The 19,410-nt window shown below is 40.0% G+C and overlaps 1 protein-coding gene across 4 annotated transcripts in view; it reads left to right on the forward strand.

Annotated features, from left to right (window-relative positions):
• Window positions 1-19,410, forward strand: part of ADGRV1 (adhesion G protein-coupled receptor V1) — a 412,710-nt gene that overhangs the window by 34,147 nt on the left and 359,153 nt on the right. For 2 of the 4 annotated variants that reach the window (XM_073344462.1, XM_073344463.1), the window contains exons 10-13: window positions 1,260-1,436; window positions 4,100-4,323; window positions 14,864-14,990; window positions 15,074-15,259. In XM_073344462.1, the coding sequence (XP_073200563.1) occupies window positions 1,260-1,436; window positions 4,100-4,323; window positions 14,864-14,990; window positions 15,074-15,259 (714 nt within the window). Of the gene's footprint in view, window positions 1-1,259; window positions 1,437-4,099; window positions 4,324-12,766; window positions 12,800-13,251; window positions 13,790-14,863; window positions 14,991-15,073; window positions 15,260-19,410 lie in introns of those variants that run through there. The other 2 variants (XM_073344461.1, XM_073344464.1) reach the window with 2 other exon arrangements.

Here is a 19,410-nt window from a genome sequence, read left to right on the forward strand (position 1 = left end):
TCTCTGGCCGCCGTAGCCCTGCACATCCCAAATTTCCCCCACCCCCTCTTCTCACCCCACTTCCCCCTCCCACCAACCCGCATCCTCCCCAGGGGCACCACCTCACCTTACATGTGCGTCTTCTCCAGGGTCCAGGCACCTAATTAGTGGAGCCACGCCTGTGCGGAGCTCATTACCACAGTTTGAGAACCTCTGGAGTAGAGGCTCAAATGCAGAGTTAGTTTTTAGTATTAATTACAACCTAATACAATAGTGATTGCAAGAGTGGTAATTAGAGCTTGTTGAAAATTCCCAGTGGAACAGCTTTCCATTGAAAAGGTGCTGAGTTGATGAAATTGAAATGTTCCACAGAAATGTGTCAATTTATGTCAAAACTTTTGACAGAGACCAGGGGGCAGGCATCCTGCCTAGTTTTCTGCCAGCCTACCTGCTTGCTTCCCTGGGCTCCCGGCGTAATTTATCTGCACAATTTCTGCAGTTGTATGTGTATTTACACATGCAAATATCCAGTTGAGTTCACTATTTGAATGCTTAACATTTTGAAAAATAGATCTCTGAAAGTTTACTATCTTGTGTCCGAAAAGGAATTTTTGTTCATGTCTGTCTCCACCACATAGCTGTAAATTTGCTCCCTTGCTCAACAAATGTCATGACTGACTTTCGTTCATATTGACATATAGTGAAAGCTGCTCTAGCCTGCACCAGCTCCAAGCGGCTACTACAGCAACCGAGGGACAGCTGAGTTTTAGCCACACCTCTTTCCTTATCCCATATATCAAATATATATATTTCCCATATATTCAGAAAATATGTGGGAAAAGGAGCCACTGTGATGGCTTTACTCCACTAAAACCTCCCCTTTTGTAGGGAAGTTGGGGCCCTTTGGCCAGGCTTGGGGGCTTTATCTATATCAGTAGACTTGCTTCCCACCCCTCTCCAGGAGTGCTTTGTCACTCCTCCAGTAAGTTCAGACCAGTGTATTCAACATGCACAACAAGGCTTGACTTGAGACACCTAGATATCTGATGGAGCCCTCTTCTTCTCTTCAGGACGTGTATTTTCAGCCTTGTACCACTGGAAGGAGACTTACAGTTCACATAACATAAAACACAAATGAAAGAATAAGAGAAAAATTGAAAGGATATTGCTAAAGATACAAAATGACAATATATTGCCACATATTTCTCAGTTAGAAACAACAGTGTTGCGCCCTTTTGATATTAAAGAATTTGGGTTTTTGTTTTGGTTTGGTTTTGTAGATGGAAAGAGTTGAGCTGGTGAATATCATTCCTCCAATCCCATCTGTAAGTCCTAGACTAGGTGCGATTTGGAATATTTCCCTGAGGATTACTCCTGACATTGCAAATGGGGAAATTGGTTTTACTAGTAATCTTCCAATTATTCTTCACGAGCCAGAGGACTCCAGTGCTACCATGGTAAGTAAGCCTTTTTCATACTGTCCTTCACTGTTGCAAGTTATTTATAGGAAGTTTAATCTGTTTTACTTAGTGTAGTCTTTCAAAAGTAAATTGGAGAGAAACCTTTCTGTAAATCACACCTAATCTAAAACATTTCCCATGTCAAAAGTAAAAGCCAAGTTAGAAAAAGAACAGTTTTTTTCATAAAGGCCAAAGTTGTGTAAGACTTTAATGGCATTATAACAGAGGGTGAATTTGGCCTGTGATATCTATAAACACATCTACAAAGCCAAGGGTTAATCTTTCCTATAGTCACACTCAACAAAATATACTGACGGATATTTTGGTCCCTTTTCTCTGATTCAGATCCATGTTTGTGGGTCCTGGACACTAAGAGGTAAAGTTAGTTAGATCCACACATAGGAACTCAGAATTGGAGAGGCAGGGATCAAATGTGCCTTAGTTGTGTCTTATTTGACTTAACCATCTAAATGGGCTAACCTTTTCCTAATGCAACACTTATAATATTCAAGGATGGGCTTGAGCTGTGGATCAGGATATTACTTTCCCAAAAGCTTGTGTGTGTTCAGGTTCAAGGTTTTGGTTGGTTTCCATCTCTAAGTTTGTTACATTTGAAATATTGAGAACACAGGGGGAAAATATTTACAACATTTTGGAATATAATGACTAAAGTTTTAAAAATAAAGTATTTTCCTGCCTGCTATCAAGTTCAATTTGTATGCAAATAAGATTTACTATAGTCTTCCATGTAAAATACTAGCATTGATTCAATATGAAGACTGAGAAATTAAGCACTCCAGTGTCAGGACATTTCCAAAGTTAAAGGTTGAGCAGTCCACCTGAACTCTGCCTTTAGTTTTCCTGGCAAACACCTTGCCATCCTCATATCCTCGTTAGCAAAATGCAGAAGCAGCTAACTGTTTGGAGTTGGGTTTTAATCCTCATCCTGCCAAAGCCTGTTTTAAAGCCATGTTAGAAAAGCTACCCATTTAAAAGTTCAAGACACATTCAGCCTGCTGGTCATACTTAAAGGTTAGCATGACCCCAATCCCAGAGTTCATTTAAAGGAGCCCTGGGCTGGGGGGGGGGGGGTCCCAGCTCTAAACAGCTGTCACAAAGTTCTACTGATATTTTGTTACCTTTTAAAAAATTGTCCTATGGCTTAAGGGATAAAGTTTCTGCTTCGAGGTCAGGCATTAAAAGCTCAAAATACAGTAGAATGTTTTTTTCATTTTGAACTGAATAAAAAAGGTACAGAAAATAAATCCCGGTTGCCTTCACAGTCTGTACTTATATCTTTGGACAGCTTATAAATGTGCAATTAAAAACATTTCTTCCCATTTAGCTTACAAAGACTAGCATTAAATCCCTGAAGTTTTAAAATTACTGTAAATGTGAAAAATAATCAAGAAATACTGAGAATCACTATCTTTTATTATTTTATTGTTTTCCCCCCCTAAATTTAAGTTACTAGGTGGAAGACTGACAGTCCTTGAGTTCTTTATTTATCTACAGAGCAGTTAGTTTTCTATGCTGTCCCACAAACTTTGATCTGAAGATATTGGTAGTCCATTAAAAACAATGGAACTACTCACAGGCTTAAAGTAAAGCACACGTGCAAGTGCTTGCAGGATCAAGGTCTAAGATAAGAAGTTAGAAATGAGTGCTTGAAATAAAGATACAGTTATATATACCAGCTCATCTTGTTGTGAATGCTGCAAACATGTTACCGGTTTTTTAGAATGACAGAGAGGGGAAAAGTGGAGTATGTATTTACCACTGCTCATGATTTTGTCACAAGATTACATAATTCCTCTGATGACCAGTTTGAGCCAGTAAGGTGCACTTTCCTGGGATTTTTAAAATGTTGCTCCCAAATGAGAGAGTGAGAACTATCAACCTCATGGAAATGATTATGCTGGTTCTTCAGTTGACCCACTGGTAAATAAAACATGTCATTTAGCCACTCAGGCACAGTAGTTTCCAAATATTATATATTTAAAGTTTGTGAGCCCAAAAGAAGTATTTTCAAGTGCACTAAGATTCTTCTGTGTGTTCTAATATCAATCAGGGAATGCTATTTCTTTTTTTTTTTTTCACACTCTCATTTTCTTTCGTTATTATCTTAATGCCAGTCTTCCCACGGTTCCTGAATTTGGACAGCTTCATTGGCAGGCTGTCTTTTTCAAACTCCAATTAAAACTCTGCTAATTAGTTTAAACAATTAGTTGATTAGATGGCGCTAAAATAATGAAAGTAAATATGTGATAATTATCTTTAAAACCAATTTCTCTTCTTGAAGAGATGAGCATTGGCAATTCAGTCACACAAAGCTTATTACACTTGTGGCTTCTTACTCAATTGTCATATGAATTAAGTTGTAAACAGCTTGTTTTATCTCTTTATTAATCTAAACATATATGATTATATAAATGAGTCAAACGAATACATGAAATACATACTTTCACAGTATTTCATTGATGTAACTCCATTGACTTCCATGGTGTTAATTCTGATATTCACTGATGTAAGTGAAAGGAGAATCAGCCTGTCCATACCAATATGCACACTGTCCATTTAATAGTTTGTTAGGGTGTAGCTGATTTAAAAAAAATTAATCTGTTGCTTTCAAGGTCACAGATTGCCATGTTGTTTTCTAGGTTTCTATTGCTCTGCATCGAGATGGGACTGATGGACAAGCCACTGTGTTTTGGAGTTTTAAACCTTCTGGCCTCAATCCAAAAGCAGTAACGTATGATGATCTAAGTCCTTTTAATGGCTCTGTTTTGTTTTTATCTGGACAAAGTGACACTTCAATCAACATTACTGTCAAAGCCGATGATATCCCTGAAATGAATGAAACTGTGACATTAACCTTGGACAGGTATTGCATCCTGATAGTATAAAGAGCAAATGAAATACCTTTCATTTCATATGTTGTGAACAGTATCGGTTTACTATCACACAATTCATGCAGTGTGTTGGTAGAAGCCTGATGGAACATCGTGTCCTAGACCAGTGTTGTGGATGGTTTCTGTTTTCCCTGGAGGGTAATGTGGGAATGTATATTCTCCTTGCTATGTAATGAGTTGATTTCATATTTGCTATGGCAGAAATATGGTTTTGAAGACCTTGTTAGACTACTAAGTTCACATTTCAGCTCTGATCTCTCACTATATTTCTGTGAAAATATGCATGTACAAATTCACTTCTAAGAATTCAAGGTATCCAGAAGTGGTATAGATATGTAGCATGAACAGCTTCATAGTTCATGAAAATTTTGGTTCCAGCACTTAATGTTGATTTCCACTGGAAGGTCAACTCTCTGTTAGCTAACAGAAAACAGAAGTTAGAATTCTAATGGATATTGTAAATCACACAATACTTGCTACAGACCACATAGTACTATTTTCTTTGATGGGGTTTATGTTTGTTGCTCCCATTGAAGATATGTGGTCACTCTCTTTTATGATAGTTCTCATTCTTGGCTATTTGACTAGCTCCATCACAGCTCATGGATTCTCAGGTGACAGCAGTGGCCTGGAGTCCCTTTTTTCACACTCATCTGGTTTGGAGCTTGTAATCTCTCTTCACAGATAAACAGTTCTCTATGCCTTTGAACCTCCACACTGTAATGCATCTTGCTGCCACACGTATGTATACTTCAGTTAGTGCACAATACACTAGACAGACTAGAATCTCCTTCCTCAGAAGTTTTTAAGGTCAGGCTTGACAAAGCCCTGGCTGGGATGATTTAATTGGGGATTGGTCCTGCTTTGAGCAGGGGGTTGGACTAGATGACCTCCTGAGGTCCCTTCCAACCCTGATATTCTATGATTCTATGACTACAGGAGCCGGGGAAGAGTATAGCTCCTCCCCCGCTCTAGCTCTTAGCTCCACCTCAGAACGTGATTTACACCTCCTTCCCTGCTCCCAAACAGCCTAATAAGAGCCCCTAATATATACATATAAAAAATCCCTTCCATTTGCTACTCCACCTCCCAGTGCTCCGGGGAAGAACTTTCCAGCTGTGCCCCTCCTTCCAGCACAACAGATGAGCATACTTGCTGTATGCTGGGCACCTGGTGCACCCCTCACCCCTGAGATCTTCGTCAAGGACAGCTATAGCTAGCACCCAACATTTGCCTTCCCCAGTTGGTGTCTTATCTGGAAGAAACACTTGCAAGGGATGCACACTAGCTCCCAGAAAGCTGAACTCTAGACACCCATAGCCAATCAAATGCAATCATTTCACATAAGCATACAACAGGTGAAGAGAAAAACCAGAACCTCAAGTTCCTACTGATCTATACAAGGTCAGCATTCAGGAAGACAGTTTATCATATGCTATTTGATCACAAAATAAATCATTGTTAGGCCTGCCTTGCAGAAACTTGGCTGGATGCTTCTGTGAGAGCTCCTTGTGTTCTCCACAAGCTACTAATTACATAAAAGACATAGACCCACTGAAGAGATGAATACAGGAGGAATATTTCCCTTGCTTCTCTGCTTTTCTTTCTGTGGGTGGCTCTAGGTGGGACTGGTTTAGTCCTAAGTGGTGCACAGGATCTGGTCCAAGAGGTCAGTGAAGCTGAACTGCCTGGCAATAGCAACCATAGTATAATTAAATTTAACATCATTGTAGGGATGAAAATACAAAAGGAATTCACCACAGTAGCATTTAACTTCAAAAAGGGGAACTACACAAAAATGAGGAAGCTAGTTAAATGGAAATTAAAAGGAACACTGAAGAATGAAATGCCTGCAAGCTGCATGGAAATTTTCTAAAAACACTGTAATGGAGACTCGGACTATATGTATACCCCACATAAAAAAACCAACAGTAAAAAAAAACAAAAAATTCCACCATGGCTATTCAACAGAATAAAAGAGGTGCTTACAGACAAAAAGACATCCCTTAAAAAGTGGAAGTCAGATCCTTCTGAGGAAAATAGGAAGGAACATAAATTCTGGCAAGTCAAGCGTAAAAGTATAATTAGACAAGCCAAAAAAGAATTTGAAGAGCAACAAATGAAAGACACACAAACTTACAGCAAATTTTTTAAATTACATCAGAACCATTTTTTGGTTTGTATGGTTCCTGAGGAAAAGGAGGTTGCCTGTCCGCAGAAACTCTGGGCAGAGACTGTGGGAGATTGAGGACAGAAGAAGCAACTAAGGATGTGGGGAAATAACGTAGCATGATAGGGTGAAGAGAATCAACGGAGGATGAGGAGGAAGCAAAGGGGAGGAAGAAAAAACAGATAAGATTGATAGAAGGAAGAGACAGAACACAAGGTGGACTTCCGCAATCCTTTCCGCAGTGTGTTGCATGCTACAAGTCTATTCCCTCCCTCCAATCACTCTGATCAATCTCTGACTGCCCCATTGTGACTTAAAAATTATGGCCACAATGAGGAGCTGAATAGAGCACTATGCGGTTTAACAAATATAACCATTCCTGCTGTGGCTGTGCATTTCAGGGGCAGCAGGGAGTACTGATCTGGAGAGCGATGGGGGTAAAGTGTGTGCCAACAGTAAGCAGATTTCCCAAGCTGCTGTTGGCATGGTCAGAGGTGAAGAAGCAGAGAGATGGTCTGGACTGGAAGCGGAAACCAAGCAGGAGACAAAATCCAAATTTTTCTGTGGACCTATACAGTCTTTGTCCAGCAGCGAGTTAATCTCCCCCAAGCCTGTGGCTGAAATTTGGCAGTCCTGGTGCTAGCAGAAGCCAAGAATGGAATGAACATGGAGACCACCTTTCTCTGTTAGAAATGGCTCTTCAAAACCACGGGTGAAGGATAATGGCAGGGTGATGTGTGAAAGCTTGCACTGCTGCTGTCTGCATGGTTTCTATTTTGTGGGGAACAGAAGACTTCAGTTTCCAGGGCTGGCAACCCAGCACCTCTGAGCAGTAATGAATTAGAATCAGCATAAAGAGACTGTGTGCTGGAGAAGTGTTTGTGCTGTATTATATACTGCAGCATCAATCATGGTGAAAATCAAATGTGTGGGCTATGGTAGCTTTAGTAAATCTATATATCTGTACTCCCACACACATATATGCATTTAGTAACACCATAGATAAAATATGCAGTGATAATATGAGCTCTAATGAAGATTGTATGTTACTTATTGAAATTTAGTTAATGTGTCTAACTCTATTCAGGTTACATTTTTACTAAAGATTTAACTACATCCATATTTACAAAAGAAACTCTCAAGCCATCATAAATACATTCTCCCTCTCTTTGCTCTCTGTTCTCTATTAAAAACTACCACCCTTCAGGAGAAGCCACAGTTAATAGGTAGGCCTGACTATGTTCCCTGAGTTAAACAAATCTGGGCTCTGTGAAATCGAGTGGGGCAGAATTCAGCTTCAGTATTGGGGATCTTTATCTGTGAGAACCTTTCCCCCAGGCCCTTCCTCTTTAAATTGTGACACTGCTAGTTTACGCATTTCAGCTGATTGTAACTACCACAGTTGGGAAGAGACAATACTGGGACAATACTGTAGGAAGCCATGTGTAAAGCATGAAACAGTCACTTAACAGGTTAAAACTAACACCCCAAATTTCATCCAGAAACAAATTGGAGGCCAATACAAATTATGAAGGACTGTTATATTGTGCACCTTAAGAGAAGAACTGATTATGAGGAGGCAACAATATACTGTGCCTGGTGAAGATTCTGAGTGGGTTGTTTTGGGTGTAGCCTCATGTTGTGTGCCAGGCAGTAATCCAGACCAAAACATAAATAACACCAGATCACCGTGGTGAGAGCTACATGAGGAAGAAAAGCCCCTTGTCTTCTTGCCAACTACAGATGGAAAATAAAAGTCATAGAGTGCTTAGAGTATTTATTCAAAAGCAAATGCTCATACATTTTTTTGAAATCATATCTGATGTAATTTGGGAAACTAGAACAAGGTTGTAGATGTACAATCTCCCAGATCTTCGGCTGGTGTAAATCTCCATAGTTTCATTGACTTCAGTGGAGCTATCTCAATTTACATCTGCTATGAATCTGGTTGTAAGTATATTCAGAAAATGTTTACATTCTGAGTTATAAGAAAGAGGTTTAAACATTGCAGTCACAGAATGTAAGTTTGTGACCTTTCATTGTGAAGCGTCTGATGGTTTTCAGTGTAGTAGAGATTAGTCAACGGTGGAAAAGCAGCTAATTGCAGAAGGCCCATTGAAGGCCTCTCAGGCTGATTAAGTTCCTTAATTGCAGTGCTCAGTTGTGGCTTATGTGTTGTGAGATGCCCTCTGCACTGAGGTTCAAAGAAACACCAGCACATACTATAATATTTTCTCTTTACTCAGGCTTTTGGCTTTCACTTCTCTCCCAAGAGAGCTGGTGTTCTAATACAGGGATGTGTGTTGTTCAAAAGCTTTTCATGTTAAACTCACCGAACTTTCACTGTAAAAATTTAGCTGGTCTTGTCTTCAGAGATTTATGAGACTTCTTGAAAATAAGGAATAGAATATTGGAGTGAGTGCTAATTTCAACTGCTATTGCTAATTTTGATTACCATTCAAGACAACAACACTGAATTTCATTTGTCATGAATAGAAAAATAAGTGAATCAAATATATTTTTGGATTAAACCCTAGGCAGAGGTATCCCTTCTGATGAGAAACTCAGTGGAATTTGTACTGTGACAAATCCTACTTTAATCCTTTTCTTTAAAGCTAGGTCTTGGCACTAATTAAATCAGTAGATAATCCCCAAAAAATTAAAGAGGGATGAGCATTGAATACAAACCTAGGAAGCAGAGTAATCAGACAACATTCCATAGCAATTTGAAGTTTACCTTGCCTGAATCCCTTGCTCTGAAGTAAATGTGTTTAATGAAGCATGGTTTTAATGAAAAATTAAACAAATTCACTGACATTTCTGTTTTCCAGGCAAATTTCAAAGCATGGAACTCATATTTTTGCTGAAAGTCTTATTTGCTATTCAAAATCTTTGAACCTCAACTATGTTAAGTTTCTCCATTAGTTTTTTTAAAATTTATAATAGAAATAGTTTATAAATACATAGAAATTGCCATATTGGATCAAATCCAAGGTCCATTTAGTCCAGCATCCTTTCTGACAGTGTTCAGTACCAGCTAATTGAAGAGAATGTGCAAGAAACCTTGTGAAGCTTGTGTAAATTGTAAGAGGCATTTAGGGGACAATATTTTTTAAAAGTCTGTTTGTTACAAAAGTATCAGAGATAGCATATTTGATTTTCAAGAAGGAAGCATTTTATACTTTTTCTCATAGACTTATAGATAAGGCGAGAAGGCACCATCATGATTGTCTAGTCTGACCTCCTGCACATTGCAGGCATAGAACCTCGCCCACCCACTTCTGTAATAGATCCATAACCTCTGGCTTAATTACTGAAGTCCTCAAATCATGACTTAAAGACTTCAAGTTACAGAGAATCCACCATTTTACGCTAGTCTAAACCTGCAAGTGACCCAGGCCCCATGCTGCAGAGGAAGGCAAAATCCCCCCCAGGGTCTCTGCTGGTATGACCTGGGAAAATTTCTTCCTGACCCCAAATATGATGGTCAGTTGGACCCTGGGCATTTCCGCTAGACCCTAAAGCCAGATACCAGGAAAGAATTCTCTGAAGTTACTCAGAGTCCTCCCCATCCAGTGTTCCATTGGAGATCATTGCTACTAGCAGTCGCAGATGGTTACATGCCATTGTAGGCAGTCTCGTCATACCATCCCCTCCCCTAAATTTATCAAGCTCAATCTCGAAGCCAGTTAGGATTTTTACCCCCACTGCTCCCCTGGGGAGGCTGTTACAGAACTTCACTCCTCTGATGCTTTCTGTTACAAACTTAAATGAGATCAGATCAGATCAGATCTTCCTAATAAGTATTTTATAGTGAAATTGTAAGTTTGACAGCTTTTTTCCCCATAACTTTTGCTTGGAGAAAACAAAACTAAAATCTTTGACATATGCGTCAATACGTTCCGACATAGGCATCATTACAGTGCTGCCAGTGTATGCCTTTAGCTGTGGGTACAGTAGGGGAAGTGTAAAATGAATCTGCTCCTCAGGGGATAAATCAGTGTTTGTCACCAGGATCAGATAATAAAAAGCAACCTTTGTTCCTGAGAACTGCTCAAGTGCACTTGAGGATTTGTCTCAATATGCATAGGGAATTGGGAAGGACCAAGGTCATGTGCAACTCTCTGCAGCAGTTGGAATATTTGCTTTCATAATGCAAAACCTCAATGTGCACCAGACAGAGCGCGGAAAGAGGCTGTTACAGGCAATATGCCTGGGTATAGGCATGGTATTTGCTGTTCTGGATTAGATCCCTAGTTCACTGCTACAAGTGAACAGTCCCATTGAATCAAAAGGACTACTTTTGTGATTAAAGTTAAGCACATACACATACAAGTTTGCAGAATTGGGGCCTAAATCAGTAAAGTATATTCATTAATATGCAGTACTAGAAAATGAAAATTAGCAGGATCAGGCTCATTTCCCCAAGAAAATATAGCATCCAAGTGAAGTCACATGGTGCTCTAATGTGAACGTTTGGCTCTAAATTTCAAATTCACAACACTAATTTCTTTTTTTTTAGTCTCTTAGTGATTAATGTATTTGATAACACAGGTTGTAAATATTCAGGGCCAGCATACTTACCCTGTGAGTGATCCTAACGAGTAGAAGTTATGAAATCTAATCCTCATTGTTTCTATTTAATATTTTATTTTTTTCATAGGTGTTTATTTTTTCAGAAAGAATATACAAATAAAGTTAGGAAAATACATCATGTCAAAGCAGCTTTATTATCCTCATTAGCCTGGATACAGTGCACATATTTTTTAAAAGGACCCAGTCTTGCTTGGATTGAAGTCGATGGCAAAACTCTCTTTGACTTCAAAGGGAGCAGAAGCAACCTCTCTGATATTAATTTGTAAGAACACCCAGTTTTTTATTTCAGGTTGTAAGCCTCATGGTATTCTTTGCCTCTTTCCTTGTGGTTGCCCTCTTCAGGCTTTATGCCATTAGCCGTATAGTTCACCACAGCTTGCTACTAGATGCTGACAAGCTTCCTTAGTCCATCTTCTTAACAAAGATTTTTGTCTCCATTATATTTGGATTCATTCAATGTAACTCCATGCAGCTGAAAGAGATATTGTTTCTGGCTTGACCATTCACTCATTAAGAAATTATTATAATTTAAATCCTAACAAATGCTTGAACATACATATTAAAACCCACCTGGTAGTCAGGATGTCTCCTTTGTGTCTTGTGTTTATACAACAGCTTGGCTGTTGATGTTACAGTGCCATTTCTAAGTATGTGGGTTATATTTGTTCAGATTAAAAGTTAATTAACTTTTTTGGTTTAGGAAACTAGGAATATTTTTCCTAGTATTTTCATTATAATAATACTTGGCTCTGGAACACTTTTGCAGTGTATTTTGTGAAGGGGCAAATCCTGGCCTCAATGAAGTCAATAGCAGAACTCCCCATTGACTTCAGTAGAGCCAGGATTTCACTCCCTAAGCCTAACTGTAGCCTGTTTGGACTGTTGTGATGCATGATGATATATGAAAAGATGGGGCCGTTAACACATAGTAAAAATATGCTGTTAAAAATTGCCGAGCAGAGACATACTCAACCTCAGTTCCAGTCTGTTCTGGGCTAATCATCATAATTTGGTTACAAATGTGTGACTAAAATTCAAGGAATTAAGAGATTAGAAAATACTTTTCTTTGATATTTTGTACTTTTGTACTTTGATTAATCAAAAAATTGTCATAAATGAGACTTCATGTAACTTCATGTTGAGCAGGGGGTTTTATGTGTTCTCATTCAAACTCTCCTTATGTTTATCTGCCAATATAGTCATTTTGGCAGATTGATGAAAAAACAGATCTTAGAGGAATGTAGACCTGAAAATAAAATTTTTTGTGTGTCTAATTAAAGGCACTAAGTAATTACAAACAGAGCTGAATAAAATTGACTCAGCTGCTGTGGTTTGTGAGCATTTACAGTGCTTGGCAGCCATCGAACTCTTGGGGGAGGGCTTAGTAAGGAATGACTTGAATGGGTCTTGACATGCTGATTGGTCATGGGGTCATCTCTCCTAGTGGAAATTGCTGAACCTCTTGCTGGCATTTGTCAACAGGGAAGTGCCAAGCAAGTAGCGTTCCCATAAAGTGAACATTATTAGCTATTGGAAAAGAAAAAAAAGCTTTAGTTTTTTCATCCTTCCCTTCTAAGATTGGTATTATTGAAATTCTGGCAAATGGCACTTTTATCCTTCTCCCCCTTTCTTTCTCTCTGTATTGACAGGGTAGAGACAGAAAGGTTTGTCGTGTACTTTGGGTAAGTGCAGCGAGCAGTGTCTTTGTCTTCAGTGAATCAACACTTTGTTTTGAAAGTAGTTGGGTTGGACAAGACTCTGTCCTCTTTATCATTTCTTTCTCTCTGAATAAGCATACCTTCTGCATCTCCTCAGGCAATGCATGCTTCCTTTGCAGTTTCGTTTGGTGACATGGGGTGCCAGCTTGAAAATGCTTCTTTATTTAGGGTCTGTGAATGATAGATGTTATGAATGCATGGCTCAGCGTTTGATGTTTGAGCATTTGATGAAACAGTGGATTAGTTGTTTAAAATCGCCACAAGTACAACTTGCCTCAGTTAAATCACTGAGCTGAATACAATTGGCCAAAATAAGTGTTCCATAAATATCCTAAAATAACTTATGAGCAGAGTTATTTTCTTCTTTAAATAACCTGCATATATTTTGTAGTACAACTTCTTCCGCTGACACATCAATAATTTGCAGAGTTAACTAACACAAACAAGTGACACTTATTAAATAATGAAGGACTCATTGCTGGTTTTCATCTTATATTCTGTTCTGTGTCCTTTGTTTAGGATGGGCTGTGATAGGTAATAATAAGGAACCAGGAGCATTATTCTTTAGTGATTTCCAGAATTGCCTTTGGGAATTTGTGATTCAGTTAATTCCAAACATTTGATAAATTTTGGTCCCAAGTGAAGATTTATTTTCTTTATGTCAAATACAGATCAAGGGTGGATAAGAGGTAGAACAAATGCAGACAATCATGTGCTGTACATAGATCCTAATTTTCATTGGAAACAATCTGAAATGATCAATTATATGAAAGTCTATGAACCTATATATTATCCAAGTTCAAAGAGGCTTTTCAGTGCATCCTTCAATGCTAGCTTCTCTTGTGTCTTTTATGCCATCAAGCTTAAAGTGTCACCTGTCGAGAGTCTGATGTGAGGGGGAAAAAGTACAAAAAAGCTCAGTGGAGACGGGATGACTGATTTATTAGAGGACAGGTAATGTTTGTAACAGAAGAGGTCAGAATCACAAGTGGAAGCATAATTCTTCCTTTGGTTTCTTTGCACTCCAACTTTTCCATTAGCTCTTATTAAAATATATATAGCCATGAACTCCTCTGTTTTTACTTAATTATGTAGGACTGGATTCTGTAATCAGATCTGGCCTGTTTGTGCCACTAATAAAGTGCAAAGAGGCCAGTAACTGGTCACAAGTTGCCAGCAGTGAAATCTCCCGCCACAGGGAACACTCTGCTGGCACCAGCACGCCAGTTCCTATCATGCATCAGTCACCACCCGTCTTGGAATAGGAGGTATGTCAGGAGTGGGCATGGCAGAGCAATGCTACCCTATGTCTGTGCTGCTGGTGTAGAGGCCAGAAAGGATCTTTCACCCATGACAAAAGTTATAGTTTCTAGGAAGAAGCACAAACTCCTACTGGGTTCAGGGCTAGCTCCCTGGTACCACCCCAAACATCCTGCACCAACCCAGTGGTAAGCCATAGGGGAGAATCATAATATCAAGAGTTCTGTCTAATTCCCATTGAAGTCAATGGCAAAACTTGTATTAAGAGAGCAGTGTAGGGTCCCAAATGTGTGACTACAAAATTAAGTATGGCTATCTTGGTGATGTTTATTACACATGGAATAAAGTACAACATAGCACTAAATCTGACCTTTAAGTATTCATCTGTACAAACATATTTTCATTTCTTTCTTTGAGTGTTGTGGGCACATGTGACCTTGTTAAATTCAGACCAACCAGCCACAGTACACTCCACAGAAATTGAAGGTATTTTAGATGCAAAAAAAACAAAAAAATAAAAACCAAACCAAACCAAAAAACCCAAAAACAAGTACATGAAAACATTCTCATATAATTGTTGTGATTTCTTTGTTTAATCAATGTCACCATTGCAGTTAATTATTGATACTCTTTCCTGGTTGGGACACTCAACACAAACCCATCAGAGTTTACCAAAGCTCTGATACGTTTATATACTTTGTACAGTATTGTATTTGTTTTCCAAACAATACTGCTCCTTCAGAATAGCTCTTTATCTTCCTTTTTCAGGGTCAGTGTGGAAAATGAGATCCTTAAATCTGGGTTTACGAGTTGTGAACTGATCATTATGGAAAATGATGATCCTGGGGGAGTATTTGAATTTTCTTCCTCTTCCAGAGGACCCTACACTATAAAAGTAAGTTTCCATGGTAGACACCTGACCCTAAAAGTATATTTGAATACTGGGAAATTGCTTGATGTTCCATTCTCTTTTTAAAGGAAGGGGAGTCTGTTGAACTAGAAATTGTCCGCTCCAAGGGGACACTTGTCAAACAGTTTCTGCGCTACACTGTAGAGCCTAGAGACAGCAATGAGTTCTATGGAAACACAGGAATTCTGGAATTTAAGCCTGGTGAAAGGGAGATCATAATTACCCTGCTAACAAGGATGGATGGAATTCCAGAGGTAAAAGAATTTTTGTGCACTTAAATTGTGTTCACAAATTGTGTAATTTTAACAATTGTTTATGACACAGATGCTTTCGCTTGTAGATTTTAGTGACATTTTCGATGGTTTTCTATTGGTTCTTTTCAGTCTTTCTTTTCCTTATCAAAGGACACAGAATAGAGGGAGACTGACTGAGCTATAAAGCTATCATATGTTGTGATACATGAAGGGGGGGGAGTAGCTCTCTTTGAGGGACACCCAGCTAACCAAACAGGTGTAAAATCCCTCTTGGTCTGTTCTCTGCTTGCTTTACCAACTGAAATGGCCCCTTAACTTCGTGGTCATAAATGAGTTCAAAAGGTGAAAATCCCAAACTGGGATGTGGTACAGCCCTGTAGGCAATGAGCAACTGCTGCAACACTAGGTCCCAACTGTTGGAGTACTCATTCACAAATTTACTTATCATGGCCCCCAAAGTCCCGTTAAACTTTTCCACTAGGCCATTTGTTTGATGGTGGTAAGGGGTGTCAACCAAGTGGTTTACGCCATGAGCTTCCGAAAGACGTTTCATGGTCCCTGCCAGGAAGTTAGTTCCCAAATCTGTAAGGATGTTGGGGGGCCAACGTACCTTGGCAAAAATGTCTGCCAATTCCTGGCTCATGCTTTCAGCCCTGGTGTTGCTTAGAGCTACTACTTCTGGCTGTTGGGTGGCAAAATTGATGAAAGTCAGCATGAACAGCTGTCCTCTGGGTGCCTTCTTAGGGAAAGGACCCAGAATATCCACAGCTACATGCTGAAATGGAACCTCAATGATGGGGAGTGGCTGGAGAGGGGCCTTGACCTGGTCTTGGGGCTTTCCCACCTCTGGCACACCTCACAAGACCGGACATAGGTAGAAACGTCCTTGCCCATTCCCTCCCCGTGGAATGACTTCCCCAAATGGTCCTTGGTCCATTTCACCCCACCATGGCCACTAGGGTGATCATGGGCTAAGCTCAAGAGCTTTTCTCTATACTTAGTTGGAACTACCAACTGTCTTTGAGGCTGCCAGTCCTCCTTGTGCCTGCCATAAAGGGTCTCCTTGTATAACAGTCCTCCTCCTATAACAAACCTGGACCTATTAGAAGAGCTCAGAGGCGGTTGGTCGCTCCGTGATGCTGTCCAAGCTCCCTTGAGTCTCTCATCCGCTTCCTGCAAGCAGAGAATAGGGATTTTACAGCTAACTGGCTGGCTGGGTGTCCATCAAAGGGAGCTGTTTCCCCCCCCCCCTTCATGTCACATACATATACTTGAAGTTGTTTTGCATGAGATTGTATTAATTGGGGTTCTGTGCACTTTGCATGGGTATTAAAGTTTCTGTGACACTTTTTGAAAGGGTAGGTTTTGTCCTGATGTCTTTCCTCTTCCTCCATTATTATACAGCATGCTGAAGTTCTGTTGTCCACCTGACTATGCCTTTCACACCAGAAGTAGCTGTATCTCAGTGATGCTGTTTGCATATAGTATTTGTAGAGCTTTGGATGAAAGGTGCCATGTACATGTTACATGATGGTGATGATGATTTGAAATGTTACCCTTATGCTTTCCTCTTTCTCCCCAATCCATTTGAAAGAAGAGCAACTTTTTTTTTCTAATCTAAGGTGCTGAGTAGGGAATTGGCAGATTAGGCTGACACTTGGGTTTGAATGATGATCAGGTTTTGGCCCTAATATTGAACATAAGAACGGCCATACTGGGTGAGACCAAAGGTTCATCTAGCCCAGTATCCTGTCTTCAGACAATGTCCAATGCCAGGTGCCCCAGAGGGAATGAACAAGACAGGTAATCATCAAGTGATCCATTCCCTGTCACCCGCTCCCAGCTTCTGGCAAACAGAGGCTAGGGACACCATCCCTGCCCATCTTGGCTAATAGCCATTGATGGACCAATTATCCATGAATTTATCTAGTTCTTTTTTGAACCCTGCTATGGTCTTGGCCTTCACAACATCCTCTGGCAAAAAATTCCACAGGTTGACTGTGTGTTGTGTGAAGAAATACTTCCTTTTGTTTGTTTTAAACCTGCTGCCTATTAATTTCATTTAGTGACCTCTAGTTCTTGTGTTATGAGAAGGAGTAAATAACACTTCCTTATTTACTTTCTTCACACCAGTCATGATTTTATAGGCCTCAATCATATCCCCCTTAGTCATCTCTTTTCCAAGCTGAAAAGTCCCAGTCTTATTAATCTCTCCTCATATGGAAGCCGTTCCATACCCCTAATAATTTTTGTTGCCCTTTTCTGAGCCTTTTCCAATTCCAATCAATTTTTTGAGATGGGGTGACCACATCTGCACACAGTATTCAAGATGTGGGCATACCATGGATTTATATAGAGGCAGTATGATATTTTCTGTCTTATTATCTATCCATTTCTTAATGTTTCCCAACATTCTGTTCTCTTTTTTGATTGCCACTGCACATTGAGTGGATGTTTTCAGAGAACTATCCACAATGACTCCAAGATCTCTTTCTTGAGTGGTAACAGCCAATTTAGACCCCATCTTTTTATATGTCTAGTTGGGATTATGTTTTCCAATGTGCATTACTTTGCATTTATCAACATTGAATTTTGTCTGCCATTTTGTTGGCCAGTCACTCAGTTTTGAGAGATCCTTTTGTAGCTCTTCGCAGTCTGCCTGGAACTTAACTATCTTGAGAGTTTTGTATCATCTGCAAATTTTGCCACCTCATTGTTAACCCTTTTCCCAGATCATTTATTGGGATGACATCTATGTCCCTGAATCCAAATATCACCTCCTCCCCACAGAAACTGGGGTTACAGTGCCCAAAAGACTATAGGACTTTCTTTACCTAAAATGTCACCTGGAGAGGTATCCAGATGGCCTGCAACACCTCATTCTGCAGTGCATTGGGTCAGGAGCAGGTGGCTCTCTCCTCTTTCTGGGATCATCAAAGGTTGTTGAACAACAGCTTCCCCTCATTTTCAACTCTCCTGTTGTCAGCTTGCTGTTTCTTGAAGGGATAAAATTGAAACCAGCTGCCTTGCTAACTTGTTTGGTAGCAACAAGGCAAATGTTTGTCCAGTGATTAGTACCTGGATGATCCTTGAGTACAATTCTGTGGACACAAATGCATGAATGTTTGATCATTTTTACAAATGTGCTATTTTGTTCTTTTATGCCAAGTAATGAATGCAGATCTTAAATAGGTACTGTGACAGGGTCAGGTCAGATGGCTACAGGAGAGTAATAGAAGGCAGATATATTAGTCCCAGGTTAAGTAGGTCCCTTTTCCCTGGATAAGGTAACAGGGAAGGTTCTAGAACAATCAGGAACCTTCTGGAGACAAGACAGACAGGCTGATTAGACCACCTGCAGCCAATCAAGAAGCTGCTAGAATCAATTAAGGCAGGCTAATCAGGGCACCTGGGTTTAAAAAAGGAGCTCACTTCAGTTTGTGGTGCGCATGTGAGGAGCTGGGAGCAAGAGGCACTAGGATCTGAGAGTGAGAACGCGGACTGTTGGAGGACTGAGGAGTACAAGCATTATCAGACACCAGGAGGAAGGTCCTCTGGTGAGAATAAAGAAGATGTTGGGAGGAGGCCATGGGGAAGTAGCCCAGGGAGTTGTAGCTGTCACACAGCTGTTCCAGGAGGCACTCTAGGCAGCTGCATTCCACAGGGCCCTGGGGTGGAACCCGGAGTAGAGGGTGGGCCTGGTTTTCCCCCAAACCTCCCAACTCCTGGTCAGACACAGGAGAAGTTGACCTGGACTGTGGCTTCAGAAAAACGGCCAAGCTGAGGGCTGCCATGAAGCTCCAAGGCGAGCAAATCCGCCAATAAGCGCAAAACCCACCAAGGTAGAGGAGGAACTTTGTCACAGTACTTGCCCTAGAAGTTGGTTCTTTAGATCCATGCTATTTACTCATATTTCTGTAAATGAATAGCTGATGGTATCACCACATAATCATTATGTACCTTTGTACACTGTGATGTAGTACGTGTGATGTGCTAAGTGACCTTATTACTACATATAAGCTGATGACATTCCCTACTTTCAGGGATAGAAATGGGGTGCTGATCGTTATGCAGAAGTTAGCAAAGGAAACACATACTCACTGATTTGCTTTTTAAAGCTGTAACTCTTCTTGCCAGGTTGGTAATGGTGG

This window comes from Lepidochelys kempii, chromosome 5 (genome assembly GCF_965140265.1).
Source record: "Lepidochelys kempii isolate rLepKem1 chromosome 5, rLepKem1.hap2, whole genome shotgun sequence".
Classification (NCBI taxonomy): domain Eukaryota; kingdom Metazoa; phylum Chordata; order Testudines; family Cheloniidae; genus Lepidochelys; species Lepidochelys kempii.